Here is a 27,796-nt window from a genome sequence, read left to right as displayed (position 1 = left end):
TGCCCTGGAGTTCTAAGCTCAGGGCAAAAGTAGGGTAAAGGTAGATACAAAGCAGAAGCCAAAACTATAGCAAAGAAACAAAACCTGGAGAAGTTGCAGATGGTTAAATTTTTATTTTTTATTTTTAAAGAAGAATACTTGTAAGTTTGTTTCTGTGCACCAAAAAATAAATTGTTGGTTTCGATAATTTTCCAGCAGAAGAGAAACCTGTATTTCAGACATTCAGACTACTAACCAGGAGGAAAAGCAGGCCAAAACATATCTTCCCTGGTTTATGAAAACAGGTATTACATTTCTAGATGATGGAAGAAAAAAACATTCCAAAGCATGGGGAAAAGGATGCAACACAGCTATACCTGTCCTTTTGAATTAAAAAGAAAAATTGTCAGAAGATCACTATGCTTCAACTCGCAAGCCTCTGCATGTTATGGTGTGAAAATAATTTGGATGTGCTGGTGAGCCCTACATAAACTGAATGTCTTTTTGATTGAAAAATCTTTTCAAAACAGCAGCTTGAAGAATAAATAAATTAAGAGAGATATTTTAGGTGATTGGGTGGGGATAGGAAATGAGGCAGTGAAAGACCGTTCAGGGTAATCCAGGCACAGGTGAAGGAAAACGTGGAGTGGAAGTTGGAATATCTGAGGAACTAGAGAAGAAACCCAAGGACAAGAAAGCCACCAGAAAGTAAAAGAATATGGCAATGATAAAGGAGATTCTCCGATCCAGAAATCTCTTGCTCGTTGTTCTCATTCCACTTCTGCTGCTTCCTCTGCCACTCTTACACCCCAGTAGCGTGAGTACCTTTTCATTTTCTTTTTTAACTAAACCTCTGAGTGCAGTAGGTAGTCATGGATAAGTCTGCAGTGTGCAAAAAGAAAAGCTAAGACCTAAACAAGCACAGCTCTTAGAAAAACCAAGGACTCAAATTTGAAGGACTGGGAATGTCACTGAGAAGTCATCATAGTAAGAACCAGAGCTGCCTTTAGTCATGTCACAAGCAGAGCTGAAGAACCAGGTAAATCTAGTAAAGCACTACTGTAAAGGAAAAATATTGTATCTTTTATTTTTCTACAATAATGCGTGTGTGAAAAAGGGAACAGAACAAACATATCCATAAAATTTTCTTTAAGGAGAGGTCTTTGAAAGGAATACTTCTAGCATATTTAGTTTTTAGTAATAAGTATTCATGGAGGGACTTTCAATTTAGTGTGGGTTTATAGGGTAGCAATTCAAGTGAGGCAGGAGTTAGGACTCAGTGACAGACATGTAGGACCATACATGGCACTAACTATTCTAAAGCATGTGTAGGTACCTCTACTGAAACGTTGCAGCTCTGGCAGTGGCTAATAAATTATTTCTCATAAGCATACATGACAACACAAAGGAGGGCACAGTTTGTGCTTAACACACAGACAAGGGAATGGGAGTAAATGCAGCTGCATTCCTGACATGATTTTGGAGCTACTGAGTACACTCGGCCATGCGGTTACCTCCTCTTTACGCACGTATCTGCAGTTATAAACCATAAAATAACAATATTTTCCTGCCTATAGAGATCGTGATGTTTAACTTATCAAAATTTGCAGTGTATTAAAAAATCTGCAGCTGGTGCTTCCACATAGTCCTAGACACAAATCTGGCCAAATGGTGCAGCAATTTCCATTCTGTCCTCTACTCTGCTAAAGATTAATACTTCCTTCTAGTACCAGAGGATTTATGAATACTTCTGCTTTATCAAATAGAAAGGCAAAAGGCTAGAAATTGTATAGCAGTTTTCAAAAATAAAACTGTAGTATTTTGTATGGAAAGGAAAACAGGATTCATGGAATGGAGATGTTCCTACGCTACTGAACTGTATGTTGCCCTTGGAAGGGGTTTTCCTGCCCTGAACTTCAATGTATATCTTAGCTGTCCTCTTACAGTTGTTTTCCATATCTAATCTCTCAAAATGGAATAAATTACAGGTAATTATGCTCTTCTTCAGAGAACAGCTGGGCTCACAATTTTGCAGAGGCTTGCTTTTAAAAAGAGTTTAATCTCCAGCAGTGTCACTGGAAGGGTAATGTAAGAACAGATACTCCTGACATGCCCATATGACACTATAACTGCAGCATGCTTTATGTCTCTTGAGAACCTCTCCTAGGAAACATGAGATTCACTGCATTAAAATTTGTCACTCTTGTTTGCTCCCTGCTGGACACAGAGGCACAATAAGGAAACTCTTTAATAACCAAGGGAATTGTAATAGCATCATATGGGTGCTGAGACAGACGTTCACTAACGCTACTGCTGCAAGAATTGCTACTATACAGTACAAGCTCCTCTGTGCTATTACTCTGCCCCTCATGGTGTTGGTTTACTGAAAAGTGATTACGAAAAACCATCAGATGATGTTTTATATCCATTTTATATATACATGTATGATCGCAGATGGTAAACTATAGCTGTGAATCTGACCCAGGGTTGGACAAATGTTTATAATTCTATTAAGAGAACATCTACACCAAATTAATTCAGTTAACAATACACTACTTAAGTAGTTTAGTGTAGTACTTACTTTATTACAATCCATTGACTATGATTACTTCTTAAACCTGAAGATTAAATTTGTCTCCTGCTCACTTACTTATGTGGTTTAGTGTAGTATTTACTTTATTACAACTCATTGACTATGATTACTTCTTAAACCTGAAGATTAAATTTGTCTCCTGCTCACTTATGTTTTAATTTATCAGACAATTCTATTAGTTTTCTGTCTTTCTTCTAGAAATCAGAATTACCAGGTGGTTTATATTTCCATTTCTGCAGGGAATCAGCTTGCAGCTTCTTTGATCAGCACAACTCTGGAAATGTCAAAGGAGCATTACATGTGTAGTGGCAAGAGAAATCATAGCAAGCACTAGGATTCAGAACTGTTTGCAGATATGGCTAATGGGAATACTGTCCACAGCTTCTTTTCTGTTGTTTTGTGAAAAAGAATGGTTGGGTAAAAAATAAACCTGAGAAAATTTGTTTGAATTCTTCTTCCCTTTCCAAAGGGAACAGATGACGTATGTTCATTCACCTTTGTTTTTACTTACGCAAGCTGAAGAAAGAGATTTACAGTGTGATCCCATAGGCTCAAAGAAGGTAGTCCAGAGGCTAGACTACCTCTTCTTCACACAGCTTAACCACATGCCTGCATGAAAGATATGCAATGCACATCCTTAAGTGGTCAAATCTCCAATACAGAGCTTGTTCTTGTTTTAATCACTCTGAGATCCTCACATGTTTTAGTTAAAACAGTTTTATGCATGACCCTTATTGTGATTTTTTTTAGCCATGCCTTCTTTTTAGCTCCTTTTCTTTCACCTAATGGACTGATTGAAGATAGGTGGTAGTCCCTCCAATCATCACGTTTTTCTATTCTTTGCTTCAAGCCCTGAGGTGCTGTGAAGCAGAGCTTAACAGTAATTTTCAGCTATACAAGAAGAAGTGAGAACAGTGAAACAGTTAAAATTATACAGTCACTACTTCATTCCAGTACTTAGTAGCTCGGGTAACCATTAATTAAATATATAAATTCAGTTCAATTAAATAGAAGAGATTAATATGGTTTTCTTGGAAATGAGTTGTTTTAAAGCACTGAGAAAATAGAGAAAGTTGCTAGAGAAGCTGATTAAGTTTTTAGTGGAGATTACAAAACCTGGCTTTCCTAGTACTTCCTATCCAGTTTTACACCATTTAAAAATGTGCTTTATTTTAGTTTTGTTTGTAAACTGATTACAGGCTAGTTTGTAGGAAAAAAAAAGACTCAGTGCCCATCCGAGCTAGGTTTTGATAGAGATGCAACCTCCCTTTCTCCTATTCCATTTCTATTACAAGTCTACTTTATGGCTACACACAGAGGGGCAATAGAAGATAACAAGCTATGCTCAAAGAAATTAAAGAGAAGTATATTTTTGGAGTAAGAAAATACTTTGGAATGAGGTTAGGATGAAATTCATTTTATAAATTTTGGCAAAGTATCTCTTGGATCTTACATCTGCACTGCTTTAAAATAAAAATCAATGTTTTTTCATTAAGAGGCGTTTTTCTCCTCAGACAACTGCTGGATGTCATACAGAGCCCACGCAAAAGTAGCAACTTGTTAGCAGAAATTAATGAGTTAAAAATGTGTCAAATAGTTCCTAAGTCACAAAAATGACTCTATGCTCTGCTCTTTGTGGAATATCAACCATGAAGTACAATGTAGTTAAAGGTGACTGAGAAGCAAGTTGGCTGATGTTTACAAGCCAATCCATCAGCTCTGTGACTCTCATCTAAAATAGTTTTGTCTTCCTAGTAGAGATTACTAAAAAACTCTAATGCCTGTCATGTCACCTTTTAAATTTTTTCAATTTTTAAGTCAAATTTTTTTCTTTGTTTTTTTTTAAAGAGTGATTACTCAAAGTTGTTACAAACTGAACACCAATCTTTGGAGTTTCAAACAGCACAGCAATTCCATTTTGTAAAATGCATGCTTCACAACCCATGAACATTAAAAAACCCCTCTCATCCATTCTAAACCAATGTTCTCTAGCCTCTCTTATATATTTTCTTGGTAACAATGAAGCTACGACTGCTATTCAATCTTTTATTTCAATATTTACCTGAAGGACCTGATCATAGAGGACTAGTGAAACCTCTACTGGAGACTTAAAACCTAAATTACTCTTCTATAATAGTTAAGGAAGAGAAACAGATACGCACATTTCTGTGGTTCAAAGTTCTTATCTATCCATAAAGGAAGAATCCAGAGCTAAATTTCCTCAATAGCTTTTCAGATACTCTTTCTAGTCTCTAAAGTAATTGGAGGTAATCTGGTTCAAGGAAATTATGTTTCCTGATAACCTTATTTCAATTATTTTGATGGCCCTGCCTGCTTGTATTAGAACTGTTTAATTTTACACTTTTCTGAAATAGCAGTCAGAAAAGGAGGTCTGGCAGCTAATCTAAACACAGCTTCAGGATAAGTTTGGCTGCAATCTTTAAGCAAGTAAAGGAAATGGCACATAGCAATCTATCTTAACTTTTTGTCTGGACTGCGTTCTGCCTCTTGTTACTATAAATTGTACTAAAAAAAGAGGAGTAGCTGATTGTGACTCTTTGTTAGGAGTAATGTAAAAAGGACATGCAAATACAAGCTATTGATTCATTCCATTGAACCTACATCCCTGTATAGTCTTGCTTCAGACTTCACCACCTTGTTCATAAAACTGATGGGGAAAAAAAAAAATGTAATACACACTCATTGATTTGCACAAGATTCCGTGAGAATTGCTTGTGTGACTTCTTGAAAGCTGCTTAATTTGGGAGTCATCTGGTAAGGAAACAAAAGTAATGAAATTGTATTTTAACCCACTCAAATAGCATTTGTGAACATTGAATTTTCTAAATAATAGCCATTGTGAACTGTGGATCCATACAGCTCAGTAAGTTCATATTCAGTGAATAATGAAGAATGGTTAGATTTATAGCTGATGTAAATCAGTGCTGACCTACTAGCTTCCACAGAACTGCCAGTTAGCCCCAGTAATTTCTGCAATTGTCAGCAGGAAATGTTCCCAGGTTTCTAAACATAACAAACTGAGCCTAAGAACTCAGTTGCATGCCGTAAAGACATACCTATCAACAAAAAATGGACCAGAAGACTTCTGTGGAGTAGCTGTGTTTTCCTGTTAAAATATTCAGCAGATAGTACTTTTCTCCATCATATACCAGTTCTCCATGAACACTCAGCATGATGTTGCTTTCTCTACCAGAACCTTTGACAGTAGCAAATTTGTTTGATTAATTCTGTTAATCCACTGTCTCTAAACCCTTCAGGTCTGTGGTCTTCTTCCAAGGGTCTGTGGAAATTACCTGAGCAAATAAAATCAACTGACGAAAAACTTAGTTTTGCACACTATTTAAAAAAACCCAATTATTCAGAATATTTCCCAAAAAAAGCCACACTGAAGCTTTATCCATGCTATAGCAAATACAGACATTCTCATCTGATCCTGAAAACTACAAGTTCCTGTTCTTGTCCAATATTGGAGAGAAATACCACCCCCACAGGACCAATCTGAGGAGTCATGGTTGAACACATGGTAAGTATTGGACTATGGGAAACAAACAAATCTGTAAATGCACCTGGAAACCATTATTCTGCTGATGAATATGTTTATCCCAATGTTTTGCCCTAGCTATTGTGTGAAACCTTTCATTAGCATCATCTTCTGGAACTGGCCTTTCAGATGGCAGCCTAGATTTCACACCCAAACAGCTGCACCTTAGAAGGTCCTTATGCAGTCCTTGTTGAGTTTATGTCCAGGCACCTGCAGACTGATGAGTCCTATGAACATGTTCACAAGGTTTCCATAGCAGGCTGTGAGGCAGCCATGTAACCTCTGTGCTTTCTCCCTGCAGGAAGCTTCATGTGCCTATGTGCTGATTGTGACAGCTGTATACTGGGTCTCTGAAGCGGTACCACTTGGTGCAGCAGCCTTAGTTCCTGCCTTCCTATACCCACTTTTTGGAGTCATGAAGTCCAGTGAGGTCAGACCAGTGTGCACTTTTTTATCATTTCATATTCTTACTCTCACTTAATTATTTGAATAAAACTAATCTTAGTAGCCTAGAAAGACTAAGAGCTATAGGAGGAAAAAAGGTACATCTTGTAATGTGTAACTTGGGCTGACCAGCTCTTTTACTGAAGATACATATAGGACAGGCTATATTAGCCGAGAGGCATATCCATCCTGAACTGCATCATGAACAATTCCCAAAACCTATTGCATCAAAGGATCCCACTTTTCTACTTCTCCAAAATCATGTAAAGAGCAGTTATTGATTATGTATAAGGCAAGAGGTTACATGTGCTAAACACAGTTACCATTTACTGGTTAACACTAGATAATTTTGTTACCCAGGTGAATGTCTAGTCCTTTTTTCAAACTGTAGCCTTAGTGCTGTCTTGTAGCCATAAGTTCTAAGGCAAAGGAGTAGCCATACAAAAAAGCCTCTATGATCAGTTCTGAATTTGCTTACTTGAGTTATTTTTTGAATGTTTCTTTCATGATATGCCAAAAATTTATTTTATTTCACCTATAGCTTTCCCCCACTACTTTTTTCTCTCTCTTTTTTGAGGGTGAGGGGGCATCACTCTTGATTTACAAGGACTAGAAATATGGATAAGAACACAGAAGAATATATAACAACCATAAAATTGTTGAATTTCTAACACAATCTAGCACTGCGAATACCCATAAATGGATGGAGTCAAGCACAAACCAAGAGTTTCATGACCTGTCTTATTCATCCCAGTGGTGCAACAACTGTGTAATATAATCAGATACATTTCCATACCAACACAGTTAAATATGTTCAGGATTTTCTTTTTTTTCCTAACATAAAGGTAAAGTAGTTATGTATTTTCAGTACAAAATTCTGCAGCATATTGGAGAAGGCAGCCTGACAGAAATTCAATGTAATATCAAATTATATAACAGGAAGACTACTGCAGAGAATGTATTATTTGCTTTAGGAACATTAAAAAACCTCTGTATTTTAAAGTAATCAACTCTGACAATGCTGCAATGTTTCCTGTATGCTGTTTTGGAATGCCAAAGAAACCCAGGGCTCTTGCCTAGCAGTTTAAGGTACAAATAACTCACAGGGGCTTAAGAACATGAGCTAGTGTGTTGTATATGTGTATGCGTGTATTAATAAGAATATTGGTATTTGCTTGTTTCTCAAAAATGACTGTGAAAGAAATAAAAGAAAACAACAGATGCTTTGTGCTGCTGGCTTGAAGGATTTCTTTCATTCAGTTTAAGATCTCTTTTTAACAAGGTAGCAGGAAAATAAAGAAAGTTAATGGGAAAGAAACCAGTGGAATAAAGCAAAAAAAGTGATATTTAAAAGTTCCGGCACACAACTATAATGGCCAAGTCTATTTAGGTCATGATGAGGATTTGTTAAATAATTAAATACTTAATATGCTGCAACTTTCACAAAATAACTTTAGTGTCATTCTTGCACTTTTGTGGAGGAGCATCAGTATAACTGAGGACAACAGAAAAAATACTGCTTCTACTGATTTTAATTGTTTTAAAATCCTGGCACCTACATTTTGTTAGAGGAACAGTTTTAAAGGGAAGAAAGGATGGTTTTGGAAAAATATTGTAGCAACAGCTTGAATAGGATTGCTTTAGAACAAATTGAAAAATTTACCTAGAATCCAAGCATCTGTTTGTAACTTTTGTTTTCTCCCATTTTGTTTGCTTTCACACAAGAGAGTGTGTCTGTGTGAATGTTTTGGTTTGCTTCATTTGTTATTTTTTCAGTCACTTCACAGAATATCTTCTTATTTCTTAGCAAGCCCCAGATTCAAGAATGCTGTTTTGGAGAACCATGCACAGTCTCTGATTTTTTTCCTGAGCCAGTTGATGCGTTTTGCTCATCCCCTTTAAATGAAAGTTCTCTTTTTTGAAACTTTGCCCTATTTTCTTGATAGAATGAAGATGGATTTCCACTGTGAAAAGCTCTGGCACAGGGTTTGTGGATCATCACAATAATATCCCTTTATTGCATTCAGAGAGCATGTCCCAAAGGACATTTTTCCTGACCTGTAGGTTCTAGGAATGCCACGTTTTGCCCAACAGTTGAACATGACATCTAAAATATAAAGAAGATAGACAACGACATCTCCAACATGAAAAAGCAGCTGAAGCGCATGAATAAGCTGCCTTCAGAGCAGTGGTTTGTCTGTGGCTTTTTCAGTCTGGGCCTAGCTGAATATGATTGATTGTCTGCAGGCAGTGAACATCCTGCTCAAAGAAGTAAAACTTCTTGATTTCTTCAAAGCTGAGAAACCTATCAACAAGTGCGTATTGAGCCTTGTTTTTTGTAAACACAACATGAAATATTAACAAGAACATTTTGACTTATGAATTCTTCATTTTTTCCAGCTCTCTGTCATTTTTTCTCTAGGGGAAAAAAATCTACAATACCATATTTCCTCTCATTCAGCATGCATTCTCTGTAGAGTAGTTATTGCTTTTTAACTGACTGTTTCCCCTTTACACTTAATCAGGTGGCTGCTGAATATTTCAAAAACACAACTTTGCTCCTCATGGGCGTGATTTGTGTGGCAGCTTCTGTAGAAAAGTGGAATCTTCACAAGCGAATCGCCCTGCGCATGGTCATGATGGCTGGAGCAAAGCCAGGCATGTAAGTGAACCTTTGACTTCAGGATAGTAGGAGAGTGATAGCAGCAGCTTGAAAGATCAAACAACTCTGACTTTCCCATTCATAGGCAAAAGCTAGCTTGGTCTGGGGCTCTTTTTCATAACCACCTTTCCTTTCAGAGTTGGAAAGCTTACAATTTTTCTCATCCTCTTTTTGCCAGCTCCTACTCCTTGGCTTGTTGTCCTTTTGCTTTCTATTTTTTACCGATACTGATTTTAGCCTCTCTGTTCCTTCTCTGCCTGTTGTTAAACAAGCACAAAAGGATGCTTAAATCCTGGATATGTTGAAAACAGTTTCTCACATCCCATCATGGTTTCAATGTGGCAAATGGCTTCCAGTGACATGTTGTCACCAAAAAGCAGCAGTTTATCTGCACACAGCATGATAGTTTGGCACCCCCAAAAAAACCCCATTTAGTTATCAGTTATCTAACGAAAATGTCAGGCAAGGAGGCCTTTAATATTTCTGAAAGTGCCTCAAAAAGTTTTCCCTGTGTTGCACTCCAGGTTGCTTCTTTGCTTCATGTGTTGCACCACGGTGCTCTCCATGTGGCTTTCCAACACATCCACCACAGCCATGGTGATGCCAATCGTGGAGGCAGTGCTCCAGGAGCTAGTGAATGCTGAGGAGGAGCACAAGGTCATCAGTACTGCAGGCAGCACCATTACTGAAGAAAACAAGCCAATAGGTATTTGCCAATATTGGTCATTATTTTCTCATTCGTTTATCAGTGACCAGACTTGCTAATACGCATTAATCAAATTCTATCGAGGTCAGAGCTGTCTGACTTGTACTGCCAAAGATGCTGGTCCATACTTTTTCTTTTGTACTCTGACACTTCTTTAAAAAATTAAAGTTAGTTTCAAGATGTGATAAGAGAATTGGAGCTGGGAAACTATGTTGAATAAAGGCATGTACTGGAGTTTGTGTGTCATAAACTCTTAGGATTTTACAGGGTTGGAAGGAAATCTCTGAAAAGAAAGTCAAAGAAATGTAGAATAGGCCCAAAACCGTGCTCTGTGACAACCTAACACTTGCCCATTTACCCCTCCCCTTCCAGGCTGCCCAGGTCAGAGCAGGTGCCACAGAAAAACCTGATAAGAGCTCTAAAGTTCCTTTTGTTCGTTCCTTCCCAGAAAGAAAGGATTGGGGAAAAAAGGAACCTCTCTTTCAATTCATAGATTCCAGGCTGGAAACGTTTTCATCTAACCTTGCCTATTATATGTAGGTATGATATTATTTTAATTGCCAGAGGCACGTGATCAGGACAATATGACACATTAAAATGATGTATAATGGTCGCAGAGTACCTCAGACAGCTTGGACAAGTTTTGTTTGCAGTAGCTTCTCCAGGTTCAGTGGTATGGCCCAGGAGGTCAGCTCAGTTCTTACCCCAACGGCTGCTTTCCCTTCCTTCATTGCAGATCTCAGCGAAAAGCATGGCCAGCCTTCACTGGAGATTATCTTCATCAATGAGGAGTAAGAATGAACCCTGTACATCACGGCTGGAGATTTGAGCCCTACACAGGTTGAAAAGAGATGAACCCAGGAGTAGAGCCAGGAAGGGCAAGCAGAAGCTTACAAGTGAATGTTTCAGATGTGACTGACAAGGAAGGCTTATATGAGAAACGGGATTAATGTAATGGTTTGGATTTCACTAAAGCTTCCCACTATTCATATTGTTTTTTTTAACTTTATGGCCATTTTAGAGAGAAGGAAAATATTTTTCAGGGTTTAAACAATCTTTTTTTGAAGTCTGTGTTTTGTGCTGTATAAAAGAATGCTGTCCACAGATTCTTATTTCTGCTCCCTTGAAGAAACAATGATGAGGAGGACCCAAGCAGAGTACAGAGTGCCCACAGGACGTATCCAGTGGGAAAACACTTGCAGAGGATTCCTGAGGAAAGTCTGAACTATCTGCATTCAAGAGAAAGATGAGAGCAGGGGAACAGGGGGAGGAGGAACTAACAAAACTCATCCCTCCTCTCCACCAAAAACATGTAAAATATTTCTTTAAATATAAACAAAGTTCTTCTATTTTGGGTAAAATCTAGTAAGATGAAAAGGGCAAATCAAGAAAACTACTAATTTCTTTGTCAGATTATCAAGTTAACCAGCAGTTCAAGATGCCTGAGAGAATATTCAAAGTTATCACCCTAAAATTATGTTATAGGCTAACTCCTGAAAAGCATCTTCTTACAAGGTGTGAGAATAAATTCACAGTCCCTTCTTGAGCTCCCTCTATGTTGTTAATAAGCATTCAAAATAAAAGAGAAACAAGTTCTTGTTACGCCTTAAAAAATTTACTTTAAAACAAACATTATCATTCAAACAGCACATGTTGATGACTTTCAATTAACTTGTAAGATCTAAACAGTTTTGTCATTAGTCTGGAGACTAATGGGTTCTCCAATATTCCCTCTGTTATCTCTTTTCATCCCAGACATATTTTCTGTGCAGTATAGAATCAAATTTTCTGTTTGGCATTGTGCCATTAATACCTTTAAGCCCTACTGAAGAGTATGTGTGGGATGTTTCATAATAGAACTATTATTAAAAATTATTACTTGAAAAAGAGCTTGAAATTTGGTGGGAGAAGAAAAGTAGTACATCTTCTGGAATTAAGTCTGGTTTCAGTGTCAAAATAGAAGTTCAGCGGATTGTTTGCATGGTCCACATGCTATACAGGACAGATTTTTGTGAAGGCTTTAATGTGATACAGGTAGGTGCTCAGAGACAGCACTGGAGAGGTTGGCAGAGGAAGAACTTGAGTAGAACAAGTTAGCAGTAGCACTGTATTGCTCAGTGATTCACTCTACTGCAAATGGATTCCATTCCTAGAATGGGGTATATACTCCCTAGAATAAGTATTTTTTTCTTGCTTGGAGGTGGAACCCCATTACTATACAGCTAGAGATAGAGCTGTGAAACATAATGACAAGTCTTATGTATCTGGCCAAGATACCACATAAGAGGTACCAACAGTGTTCTTCACCATTTCTGTAGGTGCCAGTTCTCTCACAGATGTTGTGCCTCCTACCCCTGATGCGTGCCTTTTGAGGGAGCTGGGTGAATAGGCATTTTTAAAGTATTATTTTCCTTTCTTTGTTTTTAGTGCTACTACTACTGACTTCAACTCCTTGATGCACTCAAAGGTATTGTCATGGGTAGTATCTTCTGAGCTACATTGTCTTCTAATGCAGGAACCATCAAAGTGCACACAGCTCTGCAACAAACTGCTGTTTCCTTTATTTCAAACAAGTAGTGGTTGTTGGCAGAGAGTATGTAATGCAGAATGTCCTGCTTTGCATTTAACCTACCAGCCTGCTTGCACAAACCAAATTGGGCAACATTAGCTCTGCAGTGTTTGTTGTATTACTGCTGGAGATCCTGAGATCAAGTCAGCAAACTAGCAATTCCATACAGTTTCTAGCAAGTTCGGATATGATATTTTATTGTCCAGGTATTGCCAGCTTCTGCAGCTGAGACACCTCAGTTACTAGAACAGCCCACACATATCGCCAAGTCATAGCCTCTAGCAAGGGACCTGTTAGATTCACCTACATGGCAGAGGGAGAAGACCTAAACTTATTATAATCTTACTTTTAAGATCACTTTAAAATAAAATCAGTTTGGGTTTTAAATTTTTTTTCTCAGACAAAATTTTAGTGGTGTTTTTTGTTTGGTTGTTTTTTGTTTGGGTTTTGGGGTTTTGTTTTTTGCTTTTTTTTTTTCAAAAAGCTTAATACCCATGACCTTTATGAAGCATCATAAATTCTGATTTAAGTGCTCCTGGGAATTGAAGAAAGGCTAATCCAAAGGCATTTGCCTCCCTACAGAATATGAATGGTGTGCACATGATAGCCAACCCTATTGGAACAATGAATTCTAAGAGCAATGGGCAGCACCTACCTCAGGTAAGGAGATGTTACAGCTGGGGGGGAGAGAAAAGACAGATGTGACCATCACCTGCTCCCACTCTTTCATATTTGTTCCTTGAAAGCTGTGTTACAGGGAATCGTTCTCCACCATCCTACAGCAGCCACGGCTTGGCCCTTTGCTAGTTCTTGCTCCCATTTAGATGCACCCAGCACAGGTACATTCAGAAGACCCTCCCCCAGTGACCAGTACAATGCATTTTAGCTTTACATTCAGTATCAGATCACAACTTTCCCTCTTTATTTGGCTGTTCTACCCACTTTATTTTTGCAAAGCCTCCTTGGGAAAAACAAACAGGCAAACAAAGAAACAAACAAAACCTCAAAACCCCCCAAAAAAACAAACAAACAAAACAAAACTAAAAAATAACAGTCCTGACACACAAAACCCTACTCAGAACTAAACCAGCAGCAGGCATGGACCATTTAACTGTTCAGTCAATTATTCTTAGTATTCACTTTTTGTCTTGCCAACATCCACCCTCAAAGTCCTCCATTACATCAGCCCATTTCAGAATTCCTACTTCTCCTGAGTGGATCCAAGAAATGATTGCTGTTTGGACTACAGTTATGTAGGATCTTGATGGTATAAGTTGATGTCCAGGAAAGATTAGGCTAAAATAAACACACAAATTTGCATTCACAGTTCAAAAGAATCTGAGTGTATGCTTCCAAAAAAAGGCTAATGTGCTGCTCCTGACACTTAATTATCTCTTATAACCATTTCCAATACATATTCAGTGATTATTTTGTAACTAATACACTCACTTCACTATTAACCTACAGGGATTTTAGCCAGGGTACCCTCACAATGATGATGACCCATAGCATGACTGATTTTACTACACAAACCCAAATCCAAATTAATAAAATTAACAAATCTATCTGAACCATTTGCTGCCTTTTTCCTGATCCTAAATTACAGCCTTGGGATGCATGTGAAGTGCCTTGAAGTATTGTTCCTTTTTTTCCAGCTGATTTATCAATACAGAAACTTTCCTATCACTGCTAAGAAAGCTTCTTTTGGAATAGTATTTTATTACAGCTTTTTCTTCCATATTGCCGTTGCCCAGCCTTTTTCATGATGTTTCTGAAACATCTAGCACTCTATTCCTAATTAGAGGGCCTGAGCCAGTAGAAGTGCAAAAAGACCAGCAAGCATATGTCTGGTGGCTGCTCATAAACCTCAAGGATTATGGATTCCTCCTGCTGCAGTCCTAGCATCCTGCCCCTGCAGCCCACAGAGGCTTTCGGTATCCTGCTGAGATTCCAGTCAGAACTGGAGCGGGCCCAAACCATAGCCAGAAGTCTGATTACTGTTTGTCCTACATTTCTGCCACAGACCAGGCAATTTTGGGCCCCTGGACAGGTTTCTAGCTCTGACCACAGTTAATCCCTGTGAAGAAAAAATTGCCCCCTCTTAAGCAAACCTGTTGTTTCTCTGGGACCAGTATTGCCATGGCACTAGAGTAAGTTGGGCTGCTGTTCTGATCACCCACTTGCTTTGGCGAATCTATCCCCTCACAGGCTCAGTTACTGGTCCTGCCTCCTAAGCCCTCAGAACTGGGCCTGACCACTAAGTACCGGTATCAGACCAGACACGACCACATGATCTGCAAATGCCTCTCACTGAGTATCTCCTACGCAGCAACCATTGGAGGACTGACAACCATCACAGGGACCTCCACTAGTCTCATATTCTTAGAGCAGTTCAACAAGTAAGTGATATTCTGGTTGTGTGAGAATGATGGTTGAGTCATTATTATTTCTGTGGCTTTCCTCATGGGTTATCTACCACCTCAAGGAACCCTTGTAAGACAGTCTTTCTGAAGGCAATTTTGTTTCCTCCTCTGATGTAATGATAATGTAACTTTTCTCCATGCCCAGTGTTCAAGCTCAGAGATGATTCTGATTATCTACTGCTGCCACTGTTGTCATGGTATCCTTCATTTCTCTCTCTGAAATGGTGGTAGCAAAGAAAACTAATTCTGGAAGCTATCCTTAACCCAAGGATTCAGATTTTACTTAATTTTCAAAGATCTTGCTGTTATGACAGTTGCATCAAATCACGTCAGACATTTTTGTCAGAGCCCAGCAGACTATAGTCATTGTTTGTGTGGTCAACAATAAGACATAAATAGAGATTCTAGGTGAAACAACTCTTTAGTTTGTCATCATTAAACAGAGCTTTAACAAAAACAACAGGTAAGGCCAGAATTTCACTCCTGGTAACTCTAAGGGTTTTTGAATGTGGCTAGACAATCCAGACCATCTGGTTTTAAAGGTGCGAAGTACTACATGGCTCATCTCTTGGTCAGGCACAGTCAATGATTAATAGTCTATGGCAATTGGTCTCACTATGCACATATAATGCAGCTGTTGCAAACACATAGTGACACAATTTTTCTACCATGCCATGACATATTTATATGTGGGTGTGTATCTATGTATACCTGAGGTGCCTGTCCTTTTACTGTTCTAACTTCTTGTGCACCCTTTTTTTCCTTTACAGCCACTACCCAAAGGCTGAAGTGGTAAATTTTGGAACCTGGTTTTTGTTCAGTTTCCCCATCTCCCTCATCATGTTGGTCCTGACTTGGTTCTGGATGCATTGGCTGTTCTTGGGTTGCAAGTAAGTGCAGGTTGTTCAAGATGCCTGGATTATGAAAGCAAGGCATCTGTGTCTCCTCTAGAAAATGTCTCATAATGATGTTTCCAGTTGCAAATGACAAAATCTAAGCCACAACTTCCTTCTTCTTGACAGAACAATTACTGGAGGAAATCTTATTGCTTAGCTGCACTGCATAAACAGCAGTGTACAGTATTGCTGCTTGAGAGTGAAGTGCCTAAGTATTGCTGATAGAAACCTTTACTATGCATTCAACTGATTTTTTGACTCTTATGACCAAGAGGATCCCATTGTAGACCAAAAATCTTGTTAAAAGTCCTTTTGGAAAAGTACAGCTTAAAAGATGAATGGAAAAACAACTACAAGTGAACGAGTTACTTTTCAGGTCTGCCCCCAGCTAAATGAGATTAATGTAAGACCAGTTAAAATTAAAAGTAAATAGACTCCATAAATATTTCTCTTTAAAGTGGAAAAGACTCGCAGCCTAAGAGATGCATACCTTTTGACACCAGGAAGTCCCTCAGCCCTAAAATAAAAACAAGGTTCAGTCTTCCAGTTCATTTGTACCACGTATGTGCTTTGCAGAAGTACTCAGCAACAGCAAAGTTAGTGAAAATTGCCTAAATGCATGCATTTTGAGTGGACTAGTTAACATGCGTTAAATTGTGGTGCAGGCACATTTACTCAGAATTAAAGTGACCTTAATTCAATTTAGTTTACTCTTAAAACTGGCATCACCAATTTATTTCACCTAAGACAATGAATAAATTGATAATGACTTCTGCTTGCTGCTGACCTGGACTAGATTTGAAGAGGTAATTTAGAGGTGAATAGCTCCATGCCCTTCTCTCAGTCTCCTGAGCTTTGTAGTTCCAAATTAAAAAGCTAAAGTAAGTTTTGTTTGTTGGTTTGGTATTTTTTGTTGTTTTTTAATCTTGAGACGAAACAGGCCCTAACATGACCTTCAGTTACATTTTTTTTTTAATAAGTATAATTGAAATTCCACATGGCATCCAAGACCTCATGCTGTTTAATGTTGTTCTAAATAATACTGGGGATTGACGCATTATCGACTTTTTGAGAAGTACTGGTTGATTCCAGGCCTCCTTAATCTCTGACTCCTGTTCACTGCAGTTCATTAAACAACATATTATGTTGGGATCTGGGCTACAATACTCTGCCTTCACATTCTCCTAAGCCTAGAAACACTTATAAAATGTTTTTATAACAAGCTGCCTAATGCCTGTGCGTAAACGTTTACTGAATTTCTGTAATGTTAATGTTCTTTTCCTAGGAAGCCCAGTGTCATCAATCTGTTCTTACCTGGCCCAGTAAGACCTCACTTTTTAGGCTCTAGACTAGATCAAAGAGGAAGGATAATGGACCCATCAAACGATTTTTGCCAGCAAAGCGGAGCTAAGGGTAGAATCGTTACTATAGAACTGGCCATTATTTAGCTCTTCAGATGGAATTTACTGGAGTGTGACAGCAAGGTTTGAGAGGAAATCTAAATACTTAGAGGTACAGTGCTAAGAGCACTAAAACCAAGTGTCACATAAGTACCCACTTACAAGTGAAACAAAGAATCTGTTTAAAACTTTCTGTTAACCAGACATGGTCTGCCTCCATCCTGAGCTATGCAAATTCCTTTGAGACTCTGGACTTAACCAGATACATAGAATGAGATCATAGTCCATGGTTTAGCCAGTGCTATGGCATGGATCTCTAGTTGGGTACCAAATAAGATATTGAATAGCAGGAATTATAAAAGCAGGCCACTGTGCTCCCATGGTACTTCATTCACTGAAGTCCCTGTTGCTGCAGCCTATGTTAGGATGTCTTAGCTGCAGAGGTTTCTCAACCTACCCAACACACCTTGTGGCAGAGGGTACAGTTGGAGTGGAAAAGCAGAGATCTCTGGCTCAAACCACAGCAGAGTAATGCTACTGGAAAAAAGAAAAGAAAAAGCTTAAAATGAGCTTACAAGTATATTAATTCAAATCAGGAATGTCCAGGCTTTGTTATAGTATGAAGGCAATCTGAATAAACTAAGGACTTCACCTAATTTTCATACAAATGTGGAACAGGTTTAAATATACTCAGCTATGAAATGTTTTTGTGCTTGTATATCCCTGGCAGAAGTACAAGGATTTTTCACCAGGACAAAACACTAGGTTGATTGCCTTGGCCTCTGTGGCAGAGGCAATTTGGTGCTACACTGATTGTGCCTGGTTTAGAAGCAGCTAATATTAGTAGAAACAGACAGGTCGTGAAAGCTATTTGGATAGTTAGCCCAGCTTTCCCCCATTGCTTACTGTGAATCCCGAATATTCAAGTAAAACCTGGGCTCAAAAGCCAGACCAGGCCCCATAATGTGTTGGATACTCCTGATCCAACTGGAAAGCAGTTCCCCAATTAAATATCTATTGACAGCTGGCCTCTTGTCACAGTCTGTCAATGTGATGACACAAATTATCCATTGGAGGCTTCTGGCACCAGAAAAAATCTAGCCAGTGCCAGCTGTTTGAGGAAGCCTAAACAAAGGGAGCCCAGCCACAGCTAGAGATGGCTCAGAGATATCAGTCGGTATTAGTCAGACCACCTGGGGGTACCTTCCTACTATGTCTAGGATTGAGTCTCAGAAGATCTTGAAACTAAACTGTGCAAAGATCTCATGCAGTAATTCCCCTTCCCATTGCCATCAGGCCTTGCCCCTGTCGCATTTTCTCCCACCAGCCCCTGGCAACTGGAATTTTCAGTTTGCCTCATTGCTGTTATTTTTTTATGAAGGTTTTTTTTTCACTTGATGCCTTTGTCTAATTTTACTGTGCTATCTTCCTCAGTTTTAAAGAGACCTGTTCTGTGAGCAAGAAGAAGAAGACCAAACGGGAAGAAATGTCAGAGAGAAGAATTCAAGAAGAATATAAGAAACTGGGAAATGTTAGGTAAAACAGACCTGCCTTCCTCCGGAACTTTCCTCTCTAGGCAGGACCATTCTGTCATATTCCCCTCCATGCTGTCTTTGGCTCATGTAGGTTATTCTTAAATCGTCAGCTCTTTCTTCTCCTTTCCAGGATAGAAGTAGAACTAAATGTAAAAATAAACTAATATCAAAGACTCTTAAAAGCATGCATTTATTTAGTTGTTTATTTATTTCTAAAGAAAAAGGAAACAAAATGAAAGACTCAGGTTTATACTAGGGTCCAAAGGTCATCTAAGTCAAAGTTTGTCTCTGCCTTTGAACTAAATTGTTAAAGGACCCCCGTTCGCAATTCAGGCCCATACTTATTTTAATGGATAGAAGTTCACTGTTCAGCTAATGTTTTGCAGCAGTCTCCCATGCCATGAGATGCCCAGCCTTCCCAGTTGCCACTAACTTTATTCATGGTGGCAAGAAATGTCTCTTGAAAGGATTACTTTGCAATATTTTAATTTTTCAAAAGGGATGATACCTTATAAAACCCATTATTCCAAAAGATTTTTGTGCTCTCCAACTGAAATGTTGACAGATCAACTTGCTGAATATGATCAACTCTGAATCTAGACTGTTGTTCAGGCTGTGCCTAAATATGAAACCATACTTTATTTAAATCTACCGTACTGAGCAGATTTAATTAAAACTCAGTATCCTCAAGTGACTTTGTATTTATTCCACGTTTAAAATATCTGTGCTAATTTACACTGTAATTATTCGTACTGTTTCTACACTTTTAAAAAATGCAATAGAAAGTGTTTACAGTGGAATAGTAACATAAGCTTTACCTTGTTAACACATTTAATTAGATAATAATCCAAATACAAAGCATTTATAGATATTTTCCCTTAGGTCTTGCCCATGAAAGATTGAATTGCAAATACAGATATTTTTAGCTTATTTTTTTTACTGGGTTTAGAGAGTTCTCAGCTGGGAGCCAAATGTAAGATTCTTTAATTCAAACTAGTCTTCCTTTCTATTTTCTGTATTTTCTGGGTTTTATCCTTCTTTTGGAACTAATTTCTACTTTCTTACTTCTGCAACTTGCTCTTGGGTTTGCAGACAGACCTTGGATTTAATGCCTGGGTTTTTTTCTTTTTGCTTATTTTCTTTTACTTCTAGCTATCCTGAGATGGTGACTGGATTTTTCTTCATTCTGATGACCTTGCTTTGGTTTACTCGTGAGCCTGGCTTTGTACCAGGATGGTCATCTTTTTTTGAGAAGTAAGTGAAGTTACCTAAACAATCACAGAGGAATACAGCCTTGCTTCTTTGGAATTTCTGCAATAATTTTTGGCCTTACAACATTATCAGCCACTTTTAATAAGGTGGTGAAAAATGGAGTCTTGTTAATCTACACCTGTTGATATAGTGGAAAATTGTATTCCTTCTCAATAAGCAGAATGAATTAAATAGAGAAAGTAAAATAAACATATTTCAGATGCAAAAAAAAAAGGAGGGTCAGATTCTGAAGTAAAAACATTTTAGTGCATTCATAGAGAGGCTGTCAATGGAATAGATTGCATCTATAATTAAAATTGTTCATTTCAATTGAATATTGCATAGAACGGTGATTGAAGCAAGTAATTGTTATTTTAAATAACGCTGAATCAAATTATATTAAAAGTAACTATAACACACAATAAGCATATCAAAGAATAAGTGATCTAAAGTTAAATTTTCTTTACATTTCTACTGCATAAAATTATTTTACTTTTTTATCCTAATTTTGACAGAAAACAATTTCTATATTGGGATTTCCTGAGGATCTCTGGAGTATGGCACTCCTCAAAATACTTTTTCAGGATGAGTTTAAAACATTTAATTTAACATCAATCTACAGTTCATTTCTAAAGGATCACTTGAGTATGGCAGAATATGTTTAGAGTTTCTTGCTTTTGGTAAACACACTGTTTTTCTCAACTTCCAAGTTAATAGATTTGTAAACCAAAAGGGATTCTTCTTTTCTCCACTGGAATATTAAAATTTGTTGAGCAGTGATTGAAGTTGGCTATAAGAGTCAGTTTAATAAATAGGAAAAAAATCCAATTTGAATCTTCGATATGTAGACATATTTTTTTTGATAGAGACATATATATTTCCAGTGGGCTGTTAATAAAACTTCAGATGTGGAAATACAACTTCACCTGCAACAATTACTTGGAACCATATACCTTGTTTGGAAATGTTTCTTTTAGTGTACTTTTAAGATAACCCTACTGTTTCTTTCCTAGGAAAGGTTACCGGACTGATGCCACTGTCTCTGTATTTCTTGGTTTTCTCCTTTTCCTGATTCCAGCAAAAAAGCCTTGTTTTGGAAAAATGGAAAAAGGTGAGGAGGATGCAGAAAGAAAGAGACCTGGCACATTTTCCAGTGCCTTTAATGACATATTTCTGTTCTCTTTAAAATGTTCCAAGAAGAGATTTTTATTGTGGTGGATCATGGTTCAGCTTGTCCTCCAATATCAGCCCTTTCTACATCAACCCCCCATTTTTGTTGTTTTAACTCATATTGTCTCATCCAAAAGATGACAAATAGATCTCGTATCTAAGGCCACTATATCTTCTTAACAGAGTTACCAAAATTTAGGACTGAGTTTTAGGAAAGGTTCCGACGGAGTTCCATATAGAGAACTATAATGTAGCTGTTTGCAAAATTGGCTGAAGATAAGCTCTACTAAATAATTTGGTCATCACTTACAGAGCAGAAATCATTGACAATGTCATAAAATAGACACAAAAGAGGTCACTAAGTGTCAGACAAAGTGCCAATTTTGTGCAATGCTTCCCTCACAGTCTTCTTGACAATAATTTCACATGCATGTTTGGGTAGCACTCAGTGGTGTTGACCAGTTTGCTGTTCCAGGCTTTCAGCAGTCCTGTGTAAAAATAGTATTGCCTACATAGCATCTTATGTAGAGCTAAAAATGTATATAGATATGCTGACATATATTATGCAGCATTTAGGAAAAAATAACACTAACTAAGAAAATACTCAGGTATCTAAAAAATAATGTCCTCACATAAAACCTAGGAGCATAAAGACACTTTATCAAGCTTCATGGCCTACTGGAAAGAGAAAATGACCTTCTTGGAGAAAATAATCCCATTATAACTTCATTTCTCCATTTCTGTATTCTATCTACAATTTGCATATGTGTAAACACAACAAAGCACATAGTCCCTCAAAAAGATACAGAATGAAACACATGAGTTTATAACTACTAACATCAACAGATCAGCCAGGGGGAAGGCAGGGCATTTGGAGTTAATATGCTGCATTTTCTGAGGCCAAGCTAACCAGAGAAATACACTATGTGCTTTTTATTCACCTCTCTCAGAGGCAGTTCTCAAGATAACTCCCATGGATACTACATTATTCCTATTAGAACGAAAAATGCAAAGATCTTTACAAAAGGGCCAATGTAACACTGGTCACACATTTGTTTTATTTTGATACAGGAGATGGTGAAAAGTCAACAGACATTAACACATTGGATCCCATCATCACCTGGAAGGACTTCCAGAAGACCATGCCCTGGGAGATTGTAGTGTTGGTTGGAGGAGGTTATGCATTAGCAGCTGGATGCAAGGTCCTGATTTAGATTTTCATCCTCCTTCCTAACAAAATTATAAACCTGGACTTTTATCCCCCTGTATGCTCCCCAGTTTGAATTTACAACGTGGATACTTCCAAGTTGGTACACAACCTAATCCCTACTCCCTGCACTCAATGGACAGCTACCTAGCTAACAAAAAGATGGTTAGGGCTCAAGTCAGTTGTGTAAACATCTGCCATTTCAGATGCTTTAGAATAAGCATCTAGATATTCCTACAAGGCTGGCAGACAGGACATAGGATCTGAGGGAAATGTCACACTTTCTCAACTAGCAACTAACCAGCCAGCTCTCCTTTAGACTCTTACATGTAGAAAACTACATTTGTGTATTTTAATGTCAAAATGAATTCTACGAGACTGTGCAATCCTTCATCACCAATTTACAATACTGCAGATGCTGAAGGAAGAGGGAAGATCAGGTGCCTTTTTAGTATCTTTGTTACTAGGAGCAACTATTTATGAGGCACTTCAATGAAATCCAGTTTACTGAACAAAAGAAAATGCATAAAGCACTGACCTGAACTTTGTTTATTTGCTGGTGGCATTCTCTGATGCAAACTGCTCCAAAGAGAAGAATCTGTTTTAAAAATATACTAAGTGTTCAGTAATTCTTGTGCTTCTGTCCTTTCTCCAGACCTCTGGCCTCTCTACATGGATTGGACACCAAATGCTCTCCCTCAGCAGCCTTCCCTACTGGGCTGTAACTCTGCTGGCCTGCATTTTGGTGTCACTGGTAACAGAGTTTGTTAGTAATCCAGCAACTATAACCATCTTTCTACCTATTTTATGCAGCATGGTGAGTAAAAACAATGACATTTTCAGTCTGTGTTTTCCTGACAGGCTCCTGGGAATGTTTCAGGATGTCAGGGTATTGGCACCCTATTTGCCCAGCCTGGGTTCCCAAGCTACTACTGTCTGCATTCTGTGACTTAGGAAAAATAATAAACTCAGGCAGCCAAAGGCATATTTTAGCACTGAGGAATTTATTCAATACCTCTCAGACAAAGTGAAAACAGCTGCTGCGCTGACAGGTTCATAGGCTGTGTACAAGAAAAGGTGATGATGCAATGAACAAGATAGGTGAAGTCCACATAAAGCTTTAGATACTTTTAAATCAATGCTATTTTAAATGTGATGTTCATTAGCAAGTAGCCACACACTCACTACTTGTAAGAAAAGACTGTAGTATTGAATTTTATATCAGATTTAAATGCATTCAAGGAGGTGATCTAGTAAGCATACCATCATCCAACATGCAAAGCAGCAATGTTTGTAAGGGACAGGAAAAAAACAAGAGATTGGTGACAAAGGCAGAGGAAAGAGACACAAATTTAATTTTATACTGGAATAGCAGTTACAGAAAACTCTCTTATTTATTTTCTTTTTTCTAACATGAAGCTTTTCTTACCAAGAATGTGAGTCATTAATCGTGTTTCCCTATTATAACAATTTTATGGGATTGTCCCAAAGTATGTTATGTGAACAGCTCTGAGTTAATCTGAAAATATGGTCAGATGAAAATAAGTAATTATGTTTGTATGGCTTATGAGTTCAGATTTACTTCTGCTCCATGCAGGAAGAGACTCTCCTGAAGAAAAATTTAGAGCAGTAATACACTTTTAGTAGTCTGAACTGCCATCCTAAGGCAGTCTCTCTTTTTTGACTGTACAAGTAACCTGGAAACACTTCCCTCCCGAAAATGAAGTTAGCCTTGTGAATACCCTTCCCTTTCCCTCTGACATAAAACTAGGCCATGGCAATGTAAACAAAAATGCAAAATTTCACCAATAGTGAAGGCTGCAGTGGAAGAACAATTCTTCAGACCACTGTAAAGTGGCATGCATGTTTGGATCACAAACAACTAGTTTTCTCAACATCAAGGAGGACTTTACAGAATGGTCTCAGTATATCAGCAGTTAAAAGAAGGACATTCTTCATGTTAAGTAGCTGTGACTTCTGTTGGACAAAGTCTGAAGTGACAGTCAATGTTAAGATCCAGAAGACACAATGCAGAATGTCATGGAAAACAAGTGGGAGAAAGAGCAAAGGTGGTCTAATAGTAGCAATATCCACTCTCCCTCAGTGTGAAACATCTCAAGAGAAACTCCTGCAGCATGACCAACTCTGACTTTTCGTGGTACTTAAAAAAAACCCCAACAACCAACCAAACAAAAAACCCCCAAAAGAAATAAAAAATACTTCCACACTTAAGTTTAGAAACTAGGGAGATGAGATCCACAGAATCTTGTCTTCACATAAAGCAGAGAGGGTCCTTTCATCCTAATTGTGAGCAGTGGCTTTTATTGGTTAAGTGAAACATCTCTCTCCCTCTCTCTTTCCAGTCAGAAACCCTACTTATCAACCCTCTGTACACCCTGATTCCTGTCACCCTGTGTATCTCATTTGCGGTGATGCTACCAGTGGGTAATCCTCCAAATGCTATTGTCTTCAGTTATGGGCACTGCCAGATTAAAGATATGGTGAGTCTTGAGATCAGGTATATCCTCCCATGCTTCATGAAAGCCCAACACCTTGAACCCCCATCAAACAGCAATAATAATAACGATGATATTGGTGTTTATATGAAGCCTGCATATTGGAGACTGCACTGCTGTTCTGCAATTGAGCTGTCAGGTTAAGAACATCCACACATCTGCTGTAGGATATGCATATTTCTCACCTTTATTTTTCATGAATGTAATGGTCTAAAGAGGTATCAAAGAAGAGGAGTACACAATCCTTTGCATTGACCTGTTAAGAAAAGCACAGGAGGGCATAAGAAATCACATAGCTCCACTGTAAGTCATGTAGTTATCACCCTGCTATGAGTGATATAACTCCCCATTCTGATTATTGAATTGAGAAGTACAAGCGACAAACTGAGCAGTTTTCCAATGTACTGCATCAACCCCTGACTACCACTCCTGAATACTCCCCACAATGTACACTCTGATACATAATACTCGCTGTGCATTTTTGGGTCTACGAATCAGGATACACAATTTATCACGCTATATATAAGTCAATATACATACAGACACTCTACCGCCTTCTTTTTTCCATGTTAGCTGTTCCATGTTAACAAGTTGCCATTGATCATGCTCTGATGCATTTTGCTTTTGTAGGTGAAAGCTGGCCTGGGTGTAAATCTGATTGGCCTGACTGTGGTCATGGTGGCAATCAACACTTGGGGAATTAGACTTTTCCAGCTGAATACTTTTCCAGAATGGGCAGTGGTCAGCAACATCACTAACCAAACATAATCTCCAATGGAAAAAAAAAAAGAAAAAAGAAAAAAAATGCAAGACCAAAGTGAGTTGGAACAAAATATTAAACCTACATTGCACATATGAAGAAAAGAGAAAACTTCTGAATACATAGAACTAGGATCCATAGGAAAACCATGAAGAAAATCCACAGGGAGGTCTTCTGCATAAGCTTTTCAGTTCTGAAAATCAGTGTAAGTTAAAAGAAGAGATTAGCTTTGCTCTGTTATTGCTTTCCCTATGATACATAACTCTGAAAAAACCCTCTCCTCCAGGAGAGGGTTTGTCAATAAACCCTCAATAAAATTGTCAATAAAATCATCTGCCTATGGCTTTTTCATGCCTTGGAACAATTATGTAGAACTTGTAAAAAAGGGGATATAAGGCTCCAGTGACTGAAGACACTGTACTCAGTAGTACTCTGAAGACACTGTACTCAGTCAACCCTACCTACAGAGAATGGAGAGTCTTATTCCCAAACCCCAAGTTTTATAAGCCTACTTCTTTTAAAAGCAAATTATTATTCTTCTTTTGAGGTGACTCATCACTGAGTTGGCAAATATCCAACACTTTCCCGCCTCACCCATACGGCCTGAACAGAAATAGAGCTACCGACTACCAGCTACAGCACTTCAAAGGGATAACAGAAGCCACCAATTAGATAAGAAGAAGTTTCCCTGGAAGGAGAATGTTTTTTGCCCACAGCACTAGTATAGTTTCCAATATTGCAGTTCTTGCAATCTCTGCTTTAGAAGGAAGAGCTTCAGAAACATAAAGTTTTGTTCAATACCTACTTTCTTTGCCATTGTACTACAGTTTGAACTCTTTCAGCAGCTGTGAGCAGCAAAACCTTACCAGGCCAACAGACCCATTGCTCTCCTCTCTCTTTGGCTGCTGTTTAGATAGTTATGATTCCTCTGACAGAGATAGTATGATGTCATCCAAGGTGTCATTCAGTGCTGCTCCATGAAGCAAGAGGGCTGAAGTGGAGTGGTTCAGGTGTACCTCCTCATAGTGTTCATTCGCTTGAACATCACACGCACCTTCTCTCTAGCAGCCCAGAGAACAGGAACTTCAAATGTAGGAAACTGTGACATAGAGCAGATAACTACCAAATCAAAAGGCCAACCTCTTTATCATCTGCAAAGTGAATGCCCTGCTTTTCTGATTGGATCCTTGCAATAGTCAGTAAACCTTTTCTTGTGTTATGTCTTGTTTTGAGTAATTTCTTTAATGTCAATACATTGAAGCTGTATATTAGGATGATTGGATCTCAGGTAATCACACTGTATCTACACTAATGAATTTTTATGCTTTCCACTTACAACCTAGGCTCTCTAGCTGTTAGTGTGAATGTCTGTTCTGCAAAAATAAAATGTCAATAAAATGAACTACTCACTACTGCACATTCTGGTGCTCTGTGAGAATATAAATAAGACATATTTCACCTCATAACTCACCAAACCCTTAGGGAAGTACTTTTGAGACAGCAGGAGGTGTTGGTTTACTGCTTATGTCAAAACAGAGGGATCCCACATACTTGTCTTGGAAATAAACAGATACAGTAAAAGGTCATAGGTTGACAGACAGGGAAGAAAAATGGTAAAATCACAAAAGTGTGTCTTAGCCCTTGTACCAAAAGAAGGAGACAACATCCTTTAGCAAAACAATTGTAACTCATAATAGTTCCCGCAAATTTGGTTTTGAAAAACAAAGTGTTTCAGTGAATCAATGGTTCAGTGCATCTCCATGCCCTCCTAATCTATGACACCAGACCTCACCTCTTCCTGTGTTCCCCCTATCCTGAGCCTGCTGCTTTGCTACACCCTCGCATACAAAGCTCACACCTGCCTTTGGGATTCAGATCCTCCACACCTCTCTGGTTCCCCTCCCTGGGTGTCTTCCTGCTTCCCAGCAAGCAGCTGCTGCTGGGCACAGACGCCGACGTGGTGCCCAAAGCAGAAGCGTCCTGATCGGCCTCCCAAAACAAGCTGCAGTCCCCCAGCAAGCTGCACCCAGTACCAAAGCTGCTGAAGCAGGAGAAGCTGCAATACCTGTCCACCAACATGGAAAACTTTCTCCAGGAACAAGCACTTCAGTGGGTGGGAATGT

At 38.4% G+C, this 27,796-nt stretch overlaps 1 protein-coding gene across 2 annotated transcripts; it reads left to right on the top strand.

Moving 5' to 3' along the window:
- Positions 1 to 27,074, top strand: SLC13A4 (solute carrier family 13 member 4). 2 transcript variants are annotated; one of them, XM_030479362.1, is made up of 16 exons: positions 1 to 796; positions 6,436 to 6,564; positions 9,104 to 9,240; positions 9,765 to 9,946; positions 10,683 to 10,737; positions 12,374 to 12,413; positions 13,098 to 13,175; positions 14,724 to 14,914; positions 15,709 to 15,828; positions 18,669 to 18,770; positions 19,922 to 20,023; positions 21,034 to 21,131; positions 22,262 to 22,392; positions 23,053 to 23,214; positions 24,761 to 24,898; positions 25,544 to 27,074. In XM_030479362.1, exons 1-16 carry the CDS (start codon positions 698 to 700, stop codon positions 25,679 to 25,681), a joined length of 1,902 nt encoding a protein of 633 aa, XP_030335222.1. In that variant the 5' UTR covers positions 1 to 697; the 3' UTR covers positions 25,682 to 27,074. The 2 variants fall into 2 exon arrangements, with proteins under 2 accessions (XP_030335222.1, XP_030335221.1); XM_030479361.2 differs by having other exon boundaries at positions 24,761 to 25,696.
- Positions 27,075 to 27,796: the final 722 nt, after the last annotated feature.

Source organism: Strigops habroptila, chromosome 3, assembly GCF_004027225.2.
Source record: "Strigops habroptila isolate Jane chromosome 3, bStrHab1.2.pri, whole genome shotgun sequence".
Lineage (NCBI taxonomy): Eukaryota > Metazoa > Chordata > Aves > Psittaciformes > Psittacidae > Strigops > Strigops habroptila.
The sequence above is the reverse complement of the archived record's forward strand: the minus strand, read 5'-3'. Positions and strand labels throughout refer to the sequence as shown.

What these genes read in the sequence shown, in the direction of transcription:
- SLC13A4 (XM_030479361.2), top strand. Translation starts at nt 698, where the DNA reads ATGGCAATGATAAAGGAGATTCTCCGATCCAGAAATCTCTTGCTCGTT. An exon ending in GCTGGAGCAAAGCCAGGCAT is followed by an intron (nt 9,241 to 9,764) that starts GTAAGTGAACCT and finishes GTTGCACTCCAG; the next exon opens with GTTGCTTCTTTGCTTCATGT. An exon ending in TGAAGAAAACAAGCCAATAG is followed by an intron (nt 9,947 to 10,682) that starts GTATTTGCCAAT and finishes CCTTCATTGCAG; the next exon opens with ATCTCAGCGAAAAGCATGGC.